At 47.2% G+C, this 12,897-nt stretch overlaps 1 protein-coding gene across 3 annotated transcripts in view; it reads left to right on the top strand.

The window, feature by feature from the left end:
- Nucleotides 1–12,897, top strand: part of LARP4B (La ribonucleoprotein 4B) — a 93,449-nt gene that overhangs the window by 49,361 nt on the left and 31,191 nt on the right. For all 3 annotated transcript variants that reach the window (XM_047064918.1, XM_047064919.1, XM_047064916.1), the window contains 2 exons: nucleotides 6,353–6,431; nucleotides 8,025–8,161. In XM_047064918.1, coding sequence (XP_046920874.1) covers nucleotides 6,353–6,431; nucleotides 8,025–8,161 — 216 coding nt within the window. The remainder of the gene's footprint in view (nucleotides 1–6,352; nucleotides 6,432–8,024; nucleotides 8,162–12,897) is intronic.

Below are 12,897 nucleotides of genomic sequence, written 5' to 3'. Positions count from 1 at the left end.
CAGGGACTCCCATCACACTGCTGCCGTGACACGGCTGCCTACTTGAGCGGGCCCCTCCCTGTGCCCCCTGTCCTGGCACCCTCTTCTGTGCCCCTTAACGCAGCATGCCCACTGAGTTCTGTCTGGCTTCTCACTTCCTGAGCCTGGGCCTCGGAAAGTCGTACGTCTCCTTTCTCTTAGGGGCCGATGTTCCTGCACGTGGAAAACTTGTTTACTGTTTTCGTTTTCCATTCGGAAAGTATTTATTCAGAACTTACCATGTGCCACATTTCCTTGGGATCCGTCAGTGATGTGACTAGTGAGAGCCCTGGCTTTACTTGAGCTTATATCTGTTTGACAGAGACAGACAACTAACCCACATAATAAGTAAGTTCGTGATAGGGCACGTGGGAGGATGGTAACCACAATAGAAAAGAGAAGTGTAAGGAAACAATGTAAGGAAATGGCGGGGTGAGGTTACGGTTTTTCTAGGTTTATTGAGGTTTAATTGACAAGTAAAAATTGAATATGTTTAAAATATACCACATTGGTCATTTGATGTTACGTATTCACTGTGAAATGATTAGTACAGTCAAGCTAATTAATTAACATACCCATTACCTCACGTAGTTGTTTTGTTCTGGTGTGTTCACACTTAAGGTCTACCCTCGTAGCCAGTTTCAGGTGTACAGTACAGGATTGTCGACCATAGTCACCGTGCTGTCCCTTAGATCCACAGAACTTGAATTCGTCTGATAATGAAAGTCTGCATCCTGTGACCAGCATCTCCCCATTTCCCCCACTCTCCAGCCCGTGGTAACCGTGGGTCTACCCTCAGGTAGATTCCACATACAAGTGACGTCATGTAGTTTTTTCCCTTTCTGTACCTGACTGTATCACTTAGCATAGCGCCTCAACGTTCATGTTGTCGCGGGTAGCAGGATGCCTCCTTTTTTATGGCTGAGTGATATCCCAGTGTTTGTATACGTCCCATCTTTATTTATTCATTTGTCGACAGGCCCTTGGGTTGTTTCCTTGTCTTGGCCACTGTGAGTAACGTTGCACGAACATGAGAGTGTAGCTGTTTCTGCCAGATACTGATTTCATTTCCTTTGGATATGCATCCAGCAGTGGCATTACTGGATCATATGGTACTTACTTCTATTTTTAATTTGGTGAGGAGCCTCCACACTGTCTTCCCCAGTGGCCGTGCCAGTTTACATTCCCACCAGCAGCGCACAGGAGTTCCTTTTCTCCACGTTTTTGCCAACACTTGTTATCTTGCTTTGTTGATACTAGCCATCCCGGTGGGTGTGAGATGTTGTCTCATGGTGGTTTTGATCTGCGTTTCCCTAATGGTTAGTGACGTTGAGCATCTTTTAATGGACTGTTGGCCATCTGTACATCTTTGGAAAAATGTCTGTTTAGGTCCTTTGCCCACTGTTAATGAAATTTTTGTTTTGTTTTGCTATTGTGAATGAATTTCTTACATGTTGTGGATATTAACCCCTTATCAAAGAGGTCTAGATCCCATAAATATCTTCTCCCATTCTGTAGGCTGCCTTTTCATTGTGTGGATGGTGTCCTTTGCCGAGCAGAAGCTTTTAGTGTGATGTGGTCCCACTTGCATGGTTTTGCAAGACCAAAAAAATTATTGCCCAGCCTCATCTCAAGGGGCTTTTTCCTTACGTTTTCTTGTAGGAGTTCTATAGTTTTAGGTCTTACATTTAAGTCTTCAGTCTGTTTTGAGTTGATTTTTGTACGTATTGTAAGATCAAGGTTCGGTTTCATTCTTTTGCATGTGGCTGCCTCATTTTTCCAGCACTGTTCAGTGAAGACACACCTTTTCCCCACTAAGTATTCTCGTCAGTCTTGTTGAAAATCAGTTGAATTTTATATGTGTGGGTTTATTTCTGGACTCTATTCTGTTCACTGATCTGTGTGTCTTTTTATTTCAATACCAGTCTGTTTTGATCACTTGGCTTTGTAATATAATTTGAAATCAGGGAGCATTTATGCCCCCTTTGTTCTTGCTTGAGATTGCTTTGGCTGTGCAGGGTCTCTGTGGTTTCGTATGAGTTTTAGGATTGTTTGTTCTAGCTCTGAAAAATGCCGTTGGAATTTTGGTCGGGGCTGCATGGAATCTGTAGATTGCTTTGGGTGGTGTGGACATTCTAACCATATTCTTGCAATCCACAGGCATGGAGTATCTTTCCATGTATTTGTGTCTTGCTCAGTTTCTTTATCAGTGTCTTAAAGTTTTCAGGGTATAGGTCTGTCACCCCTTGGTTGAGTTTATTCCTAGGTATTTTATTCTTTTCGATGCAGTTATGAATGGGTTTGTTTTCTTGTTTTTTTCAGACAGTTTATGCTAGTGCACAGAATCCCAGCAGATGGTGTCCCAGTACTCACATAGACTTCCTCACTGTTTTTCTTTTCTTTTTTTTTCTTTTTGCTCCTCTAACTGGCTGATGTCGCATGACCCATCTCACATCTGCCGAGTCTCTCTGCATGTCTGACTCTGTTCTCAGGTCTGTCCATGTGTTCTTTATCTCCAGGGTTTCTGTTTGGTTTTTGTTTATTTGTTTGTTTTATTTTAGACAGAGAACACCAGCAGGCGGGGGGGGGGGGGGGTTGAATATGAATCTCAAACAGGCTCAGCACAGGGCTGAATGTGGGGCTTGATCCTGCGACCCTGGCATGATGACCTGAGCCGAAATCAAGAGTTGGACGCTCAACCAACTGAGCCACCCAGGCACCCCTGTTTAGTTCTTTTGTATGGTTTCTTCTTCCTTACTAAACTTATTTTGTTTTTGCATCATTTTCCTGATTCTGTTGTCTGTGTTCTCTTGGATTTCACTGAATTTCTTTATTTTATTTTATTTTATTTTTTTAAGTTTATTTATTTTGAGAGTCAGGGAGAGCGTGCACGTGGAGAGAGGGGAGAGGAGAGAGAGAGAGAGAGAGAGAGAGAGAGAGAATATATCTCAAGCATGCTCCACACCATCAGTTGGCGCCGGACACGGGGCTCAAACTCACGAACTGTGAGATCATGACCTGAGCCGAAATCAAGGGTCGGCCACTTAGCTGACTGAGCCACCCAGGTGCCCCTCACTGAGTTTCTTTAAAAGATGATTATTTTGGACCCTTTGTCAGGCCATCTGTACGTCTCCTTTACATTGGAATCTGGCTGTGGATCTTGTGTGGTCCCTGGGAGCTCTGGGGACAGGGACGGCTGTGTCTCCTGCTGAGTCTCTGGGCGGGCACAGCTGCTTGTGGGCTGCTGGGAGGGGCCGAAGCCAAGTCACAGGCTTGTTTCAGAACCTGCTGTCAGCCTGAGGTTGGGTCGGCTGGCCTGTCTCCAGAGGCACTGACTGTGGGTATTTTCCAGGGGGGCCCTTGGCCAGCAGGCCTGCTCACGGACTGTGGTGGAGAGTGGCAGGAGCCCGCTTCTGGTGCCCTTGTGGTACTTACAGTCTGACTGTGTTGGGCTTGCTCTAGGGACTCCTGGACTGCAGCCTGGGGGGCTGGAGCTGGGCCCACTTTGGGGCCCACAGCCAGGACCGAGGTGTTTGTGCTGATTACCCAGGACTCAGGTGGGCCAGGCTCCTCCTGGGGTCCTTAGCAATGATGCTGGTGACAGGCCCAAGCCAGACGGTGTGGTGGAACCCTCAAGGGGCAGAGCATTTCCGGGTCTGTAGCTGGGGCCTCTGGCAAGTCAGCTGCCTGGATGCAGAGCCTGCCTCCTCAAACGGCTCCGCTCAGCCTTGGACCATACCCAGGTTTCACAGTCTCCTCCCTGGACGCCAGAGCTCCCGTTGGGCACTGTTGTCCGAGGGTGGATGCCGAAGCGTTGCTGGTGGGGGGGACCTCCGGTTCCGCCATCTTGCCTAGAGGCAGATGACCTCACGTCTGTCTCAGTTGTGAAGACCGGAGCCATCAGAAGCACACTTTCCACCCTGACACCTGTACACCTCAGCCTCTGTCTGGGACCCTTTTCTGTGCTCTCAGGGTCTTCGTGGACCCTTCCTCTGCCATAGGAGGAGCCTTCCACATAGCACTGTTCTCTCTCACGTTAGATAAGCCTGCCCTCTACACCCGGTCTTTCCCTAGCAGAACTCTCCAGAAGCATTGTCTGGGCCAGCTGCCTGTTTGTGCTCGTGTCCCATGCCCTCTCAAGCCCCATCCAGGTAGACTGTTGCCCCAGGCTCATCAACAGCACTGTGACTGCCTTTATCCAGGCCTCCAGTGATGAACTGTGGCTTCTTCTGTCCCTTGACCTTGCCGTGTCCTGCGTTTCTTGCTGACTTCATGTCCCCTCCTTGGCCACACCCTCTCTGTTCTCCTTGGGAGATTGGCCTGCCCAGGGGTCGGTCCTAGACCACCGCTCTTCTGTGTTCTTGGCTGAAGTCCCACCCTTACCTGGAATTGTCCCAAATACTAGTTTATCCTCGATTATTGCACTGCGTCCTAACCAGGCTTTTTTCTTCCCTCCTGTGCCTCACTGTCCGTCTTCAGTACAGACCGGAGACATCTCTCCAAGATGAAAATTGTTTTCCTGTCACATTTAGGTTAGAATCCTCATCTCCTTGTAGTAGCCCACAAGGCCTGCAGGCTCTGACTGCCGCCTCCCGGCCTCTGTGCCCTCATCGTGTGCTCCCGTTGACTTGCCCAGACGTGCTGACCTCTCTGCAGGCGCCTAGTCCCGTGCTCTGGCGGCACCCCTGCTGGAGAACGCCTGATCCCCGCCAGGCCCACCGTCTCCTCCATTGGCCTCTGCTTTGTGCCACCGCTGTAGTGGCTGTCATGTCCGGAGCAGCCTGGGCAGTCTCTCCTCGTGCACGGTGGCGGTCTCCTTCATGTCTGACTCCACCTGATGTTACGTTCCATGTTGACTCATTCAGCTGCAGATCGCCTTTCCCGCAGGGAGCAGAGAGTTTGTGCTTACTTGTTCAGTAAATGCCCCACTTTGTCTTTACTGTTGTCAGTCTTTGACTTTTAAACTGGTGTCTCTTGTGAGAAAACTCCACGTACGTGAGTATGTGTGCAGATTTATGTAGAAGTGTATGAAAACTGTTCTTAGTGTTTTGGTGCCTTTGATATCCTGGCCACCTAAAAATGGGGTCCTTGCCTGGAGTGCAGAGTCCTGGGGGAAGGGCAGGGGCGTCACCCCAGACTCCAGTGTGAAAATCCTGCTCTTGTGGTGTGCAGGTGCAGGGGTGCCAGGACCTCACCTTGCGTGCCAGCTCACTCCCCGGTCCGTGAGTGGTGCCTCGTGGGACGCGCGCTCAGACATTGTCCACTGTGCCATCTACCATCTTAGAAGAAGTCGCCTCTAGAGGCTCGGGCCAGTCTGTCTCCTGTTGAGGGTCTGCTCACTTGGTATTCTCCAGTAGGATCTCTGGCCCAGAGGCTTCTTACTTGGAACTTTGCCTGCTTGGACATTAAAAATTTTTTTTTTTAAATGTTTGTTTATTTCTGAGAGAGAGCGTGAGTGGGGGAGGTGCAGAGAGAGAGAGGGAGACACAGAATCTGAAGCAGGCTCCAGGCTCTGAGCTGTCAGCACAGAGCCCGACGCGGGGCCCGAACTTGTGAACTCATTAGATCATTACCTGAGCCGAAGTTGGATGCTCAACTGACTGAGCCACCCAGGTGCCCCATGCCTGCTTGGACATTTAACAGCAGGTTCATAAGGCTCTAGTGTAGAGACTGCATCATCCTTATGGCCCGTGTGCTTGTAATCCCCAGCCTTTATCTTCCTGGCCTGTATTTGCCTTTTTCTTATTTTGATTCTTTTCTTTATATTTCATTTTGGTTTTAGTATCTGTGTTCTTGCAGTCTGCCTGAAAGGCCTTTTGAATTGAGACAAGGAATTAAATAATTTACACTTATTTTCAGGATGGTGGGGGGGAAGGACCTCTAAACTTTGCTAATAAATCTTACTGCTCATAATATTTTTTTTTAATGTTGATTTATTTTGAAATGGGGAGGGGCAGAGAGAGAAGGAAAAAGAGAATCCCAAGCAGATGCCACGCTGCCAGCACAGAGCACAACGTGGGGCTTGAACTCAAGAACCACAAGATCATAATCTGAGCTGAAGTCAACAGTAGGATGCGTTATTAACCGACTGAGCCACCCAGGCATCCCTCAGATTATTTTTGAAACTGTTGTTTTTGTTTGGGGGAGAGGGGGTTTTAAATTTTTTGCCTCTGATTTCTTTTTTTTCAGTAGGTAAAATAGCAAGTTTTTTACTATCAAGGCACAGTGTAGGTAAATTAACATGTACATTGAAATCATGAGAATTGCTGTGCAGAATCATCTGCTTGGTAAATTTTAAGCCTGTTTTCCTAAGTTGATCATTGCTTTTATGTAGGAGGAAATGAGTCTCAACCAGAAGCCCAGGAGGACCCCCGAGAAGTACTCAAAAAGACATTGGAGTTCTGCTTGTCTAGGTAAGGACGCCAGTGGTTTTTCTCATCCCTGCTGTCTGGAGTGTTCTGTGCCGGTTTTTCTATACAGATGTGACACTGTGTACACACGAGGGGGTATGTCTGTTGGTATCTATGTCTGTGTATAGCTATTAATAGGAAGTAGAGAATGTGGAGTAGTCCTCGCCTTTGACACGGTGGAGAACCAAACATAATCATCTAGGCCGGTGTTCCACGCACGTCTGCATGGATCCATCGTGATGATCATTTCCTGGGTTGCTTTTTGAAATTCAGAGTCCTGGGCACGCCCCCCCCCCCCCCCCCCAATCCCACAGAATCAGACTCTGAAGGCGGGGCCGTAGGTCATCGCCTCACAGAGACATTCTTCAGCACAGTGAAGTTTGAGAACAATTTGCTGTTAGTAGTCCTCGTAGTCTGCCAAACTCTGCAGTAACAAAGCGTTCTGTATGTGTGCCACTCGTAGTTTTAGTTGTTCTTTCTGAGAACAACTTCCTGAGTAATACCTTTTTTCTTGACAAATGAAGCAGAACCTTTAAAGTTCAAAGCGACAACCATACATACAAGAGGATGGGATTGGGTTAAGTGTAATTTTCTTTGAGCATGAAGATAACTGATGCGTCACATGTAAAGTTTCCCATCAGTCATAGTGATTTTTAAAGTGTTTTTCTGGGCCTGCTTTCGGACTTCAGAGCGTCTGATGGGGGCCCCGTAGACTATGGGGCTGCACGGTGGGGAGAGGAGGGGTGGGGCCGGGTGGGGCCCCAGCTTTCCTTCCTTGCCCACCCCGCACCCTGCCTGAGGGCGTGCTCTGAGATGGAGAGCCAGGCCGTGAGCCTGGGCTGTGAGGCTGTGTGCTGGAGGAGCTGGGTCTGCGCCTTGCCCAAGCCCTGCTCTCGCCCCCCTGGGCCACCTGAGAGGTGGGGGTGGAGCAGCGGGTCCCTCCACGGGTCTGTGGCTGTGTGGCTTCGTGGATCTTAGAGATTGTCCTCAGCCTCTGCTGCGGAACCAGTGTGTCTGTGCTGAGAGGTTTTGAGCACGCCGTCCTGGTTATGGAGACTTACCAGAAGCTTGCAGCATGGGCCAGACAGCAGCAAGTGGCTCACCTTCCCCTGAACGGCTGGTACCTGCAGCTTCCTTGGAGGGACCCCGTGGGTCATGTCATTGGTCACGTTTCCTTCTTTGTAACCTGGCTGCCACTGGGTCTGCAGCTCCTCTGGTACGTGTTCCAGACTGAACAGCGAGCACTCTGGGGACCGGCCTTTCCTGGCCTTTTCGTAGTTTTCTTAGGATTTTCATACCTAAAAAAGTGGGTTTGTATCTTTAGTAAGCTACTCAAACACTTCTTAGAACAAAGATAAGCTATAAATATGTTTCCAAAGGCTTACCCTGTGATTGTAACAAGTGCAGTATACTTTTGTCCTCCCTGCCTCTCCAAATGTCTGTAAAAATTTTTACATAAAGTCAGAGAGATGGCAAATGATGGAAGGGGTTTGAACTCCCATCTGACTCTGAAGCACTCCCATGCCACACTCCTGCTTCTTCCGAAGCTTGCTTTTAAAGGAAGGTTAATTCAAAGCTGTTGTCTTCTCTCTGCAGGGAGAACCTTGCTAGTGACATGTACCTTATATCGCAGATGGACAGTGATCAGTACGTGCCAATCACCACGGTAGCTAACCTGGACCACGTCAAGAAGCTCAGTACTGACATGAACTTGATTGTTGAAGTGCTGAGGTGTAAGTAAACGGCGGTCTGGGCTGGCTCACAAATGGTCTTGACGGCTGTGTGAGCTTGTACATCAATAGCCGTTGGGTGCAAGGTACTTGATGGCGACTGGGGTCTTCCTTCATGTTCCTGGCCTTGCTGAGTGGCTCGTGGGTGTGGCGAGGGCGTTGAGGGGCTCCATAACCCAACCCCCTGTGTAGTCCAGATCGTAGGTAGTGGGCGTGAGAGGGGCTAATGCGGAGGGTAATGACAGCTGTGATGTTAGTGAACCATAAAGTAGATAATGGTGTTCAGGGTAAAGTAGAATACGTTTTAATTAGCATTCCACCGACAAAGAGGGTTTCTTTAAATACTAACTTCCTGCTGAAGTTTTGGTGAAATACTACTGTTTTTCTCTAAAAGGATGTATGTGAAGTTGTTTTGTGGACATTTGGCGATATCACAGGGAGGTTTAAACATTATATCCGAGGCCTGCAGGCCTTCAGGAAACGTGGATATTTCAGGTGTTGTCTGGCATGCCACAGGTGTGGTCACTGGTGTCCTGGTTTGCTTTGCAGATGAAGGCTTCTACAACCTGCCATTTTGTTTCGTGTTTTTATAAAAACCACGTGACTGAGGTGTTGCTGACATACAGTGCATTGCATGTGTTTAAGGGTACAGTTGCGGCAGTTTGGAAGCAGGGAGATACGCATCAGTGAGACCGTCACTGCCCACGGTTCTCTTACGGCCTTTGTAATGCTTCCATCCCACCCTCCCATCCTCCCACCCAGGACGGCTTCACTGGGGACGAGTTTTAAATTAAGTGTACAGTACACTGGATATCTTTTTGAAATGGGCTTGTTTTTAATTACAAAAAGTCACTTTCTGTAACACGACTGCAGGCACCAGATGAATTCTTTCCGTACTCTCCCTTCTCAGGGCTGCTGGTCCTCAGTCATGCCAGAACTAAAACCCCGTTTCCCCGTGTCACCACTATGACTTCCCATCACAGACACTTAGGCAGATGTGTTTACGTACTCCCTGGCTTAGCTGGGTGGCTAACAGTCGGTGATGATTTTTTCTTGCGTGCATTTGACTTAATAGAAGAACAGAATGAGCATCTTACCTCCAAACTTAGTTGGAGGTAAAATTCTGTACTTTCTGCCCCTAGGAAAATGTCATAAGGTCATGAAATTATTGGAGCAGGGAGTGAAGAAACTAGCAAACATCATCTGTGAAGCTTGAATTCTGAAAATTGTAACCACTGTTTCCCAAGATAGCTATATGCTTTCCAGTCTCTCTGTCTCACGTTCAGAACAGGATTCCGCGGGAGTGCGTTTTGGTCCGACCTACGTGCAGAGGCCGGCGGCTTTCCTAACTAAAAGCTCGTGACCCTGTTAACACTCTTTGCCTGTTATTTGGAATCCCAGATGTAGGTTTTTTTTCTTTTTTTCCCCTGGGTATTCCTTGGAAGCCTGGCTGCCCCGTGGATCATTTCTCAGCTGGCGCATGCTGGCTAGGAGTCGTTCGTGCAGACAGTGAGGATGTTTAATTGCCCAATGTGGTTGCCTCATGGAGCCGTTTCTCTCCGGGGACAGACAGCCCTGTCACCCTCTCCACCCCCCGCCGCCTCCCCTTCCAGTACTGTATCGGCAGAGGGTCTTGAATTGTCACGTTACCGATGCATGTGCACATGTAATAACCTGACGAATAGAGTGTGCTTAGCATGTTAGTTGTTGTTCTGAAGAGGGTGATGTAAATAAGCCTCTGTGAGCAGGGATCTCGGTTTAAATCTTACCCTATCCCCAAAATGCCCAAGATAAAGTTAGATCCACTGTAGACATTTTGAATATTTCCTACTATGACACCAGAACTCTAGTGTTGATTGAATTGCATAAATTCTGTTTTTATATCATACTCTGCATGGTGTGTAGTGCATGGTACAGAAAGCTGGTTCAAAAATTTTTTTTATACTTTATGCAGTTGAAGTTGCTAATTTAAAAATAGACTCAGATATTTGTCACCAGAGCATGAAGAAATACGTTGTGGTAGAGCCACAACGTGGCCACTAGAACCAGTAAAGTGAACTGGTCCTGTGTTTTCAGTAAGAATCAGTGTTAAAGTTCTAATGCTGAATCTGAAAGCATATTTCAGATGTGGACAAGATGCTCCCGTGGATCCAAAGTTCAGGTGTGTGGAGAACAGAACTGTGTCTCCTCGGCTCAGAGGTGCAGGTGTGAGAGTGGACGTGCCTGAGCGGGACTGACCCCTGGGTAAAGGGGCTTTTAAGGGGGCACATGGACTGGGACAGGACGGGTATGAGAGGCATGGAGAGGTTCGCCAGTCCCTTCTGCTGGTTTGGTTTTTACGGCTTTATTGAAGTAGAGTTTACGGACCTTAGATATGCATGCTTTAAGTGTACATTAGGGAAGTTGCACATCTTCTCACACACACACACACACACACACACACACACACACACACACACACTCTCACTCAACTACCAGAATCAAGATGACGACCTTCCTGTTACCCCCGGGAGTTTCCTCCCCCCCACGGACAACCACTCATTTGCTGTCACTACAGACTAGTTTGCATTTTCTAAAAACTTTATGTAAATGGAATCAGTCATCCAATAGCATCCCCCCCCCCCCCCCCCCCGCCCCGGTCTGGCTTCTGACACTCAGCACGATTACTGCTGAGCCGTATTCCATGCAGTAGATAGAGCACATCTGGATTAGTCACCCCCCAGTCTGTGGGCTTGGTTATTCCTGGGTTGTGACTACAAGTAAATGCCTTGAGCACTGGTGTGAGAGTCTCCGTGTGGACTGAGGCTTCTGTCCGTCTTGGTTAGCAGCTGGATGTGTTGCAGCTTGTGAACCTGTCAGCCCATTCCCAGGGTGGGAGGTGCAGGCCCTTGCTGTGCACAGGCACCTCTGTGCCCTGTGTTCTCGTGGCGCGTGGCGCTCACCTCATCGTGGCTTTGGTTTCTGTCTCCCTGCTGCCTTGTGGCACCGGGCCATCTTTTTACCTGCTTGTTGGCCCTCCTTATGTCTTTGTGGTGTCTGTTCACACGCCCCCTCCACCCACCACCTTCCTTATATCGGAGATTGGGTGGGGGTGGGGGGGTCGTTTGAGATGTGTATTATCTGTGTTCCAGATAGAAGCTCAGATACATTCTCCTAGTCTCTAGCTTCTCATTTTTATTCTTCTAATAATAATAGTGTCTCTTGAAAAACAGTTTTGAATTTTTTGTGTAGTCCCTTGATTAATTTTTTTCTTTTATGGATCTTGCTCTTGGTGTTGTACCTAAGAAATCTGTGCTTAGTCCAAAGTCACAAAGGTTTCTCCCAGAAGCTTTACAGTTGTAGGGTTAGCATTTTTAGGTCATTTTTAGGTGTTCCATTTGAAGCTAATTTTTGTATGTGGTTCGAGGTAGGGATCTAAATTCTCTGCCCCTGCACATGTGGGTGTGCACTGTCCCCATGCCGTTTGCTGGAAGGACTCCCTTCTCCCCTGAGCTGTGCTTTGTGCGCTTGTTGGGATCATCTGTCCCTACACGCGGGGCCCTGTGTCCTTGATCTGCTTATAGGTTTGAACACCGGCACCAGTGTCTTCATTGTTCTGGCTTAATAGGGAGTCTTAAAGTAGGTACAGAATCTCCTAACTTTGTTTCGGCTCTTCGAAATGGTCTGCATTTCCATATGGCTTTTAGAATCCACATTTCAGTTTCAGAAAGGCCAGTTGGTATTTTTACTGGGATTGCACTGAATCCATACATCAATTTGGGGAGAATTGACATCATAACAGCAGTGAGTTTTACATTCCATGAACACAGAGTATCTCTCCATTTGTTTACAGTTTTAAATTTTTTCTCTTGGTAATATTTTGCAGCTTTCAGTGTAGAGACTTCCATATCTTACCAGATTTATAACCGTTCCTGTTTTGGACACAATTTTAAATAATTTTTTAATTCAATTTCCAATTGGAGCTAGTATGTAGATACACAATTCTTTTTTTTTTTTTTTTTTTTAACTTTATTTATTTTGAGAGAGAGAGCGCATGTGGGAGGGGCAGAGACAGAGAATCTCAAGCAGACTGCGGGCTGTCAGCACAGAGCCTGACACAGGGCTTGAACTCCCAGACCATGAGATCATGACCTGAGCCCAAACCAAAAGTCGGATGCTCAACCGACTGAGCCACCCAGGCACCCCTGTAATTTATTTTTGTATATTGATCTTGCATACTACAAATTTGTTAAACTGTAATTCTAGTTGTTTTGAAGATTTTATCATATTTTCTGCATAGAAATGAGCCTGTTGGCCTATGAATATAAAGAGTTTTCCCTCTTTATATCCATTCTGATATACTGATTCTTGCCTGACTGCCCTTGCTCGAACCTCTGGTACAGTGGTGACCAGGCATGGAGGGGACAGTGGTTTTGCTTTGTCCTGTCTTCAGTAAGTGTGATGCTAGATGCTGATTTTTCTTGAGTGAGGTTTCCCTTCCATTCCTAGTTTGCTGAGTATTTTGGGGGGTAATGTTGGATTTTGCTAGATACTTTGTCTGTATATGTGAGGTAATTGTATGGCTTTTTATGTTTGTTTTTTACTCCATTAACGTGGTGAATTACATTGCTTAATTTTCGGTTGCTTAATACACCAACCTTTCGTTACAGAGATAAATCCTGCTTGTCGTGATTTATTACCATTTTTTAAATATTGTGGGATTCAATTTGGCAAAATTTGGTAAGAATTTTTAATCTGTA

The sequence above is a fragment of the Lynx rufus genome, unplaced genomic scaffold (genome assembly GCF_022079265.1).
Source record: "Lynx rufus isolate CCGP_SWC_20201006 ecotype Redwood Valley unplaced genomic scaffold, mLynRuf1.p SCAF_7, whole genome shotgun sequence".
Classification (NCBI taxonomy): Eukaryota; Metazoa; Chordata; class Mammalia; order Carnivora; family Felidae; genus Lynx; species Lynx rufus.
The sequence above is the reverse complement of the archived record's forward strand: the minus strand, read 5'-3'. Positions and strand labels throughout refer to the sequence as shown.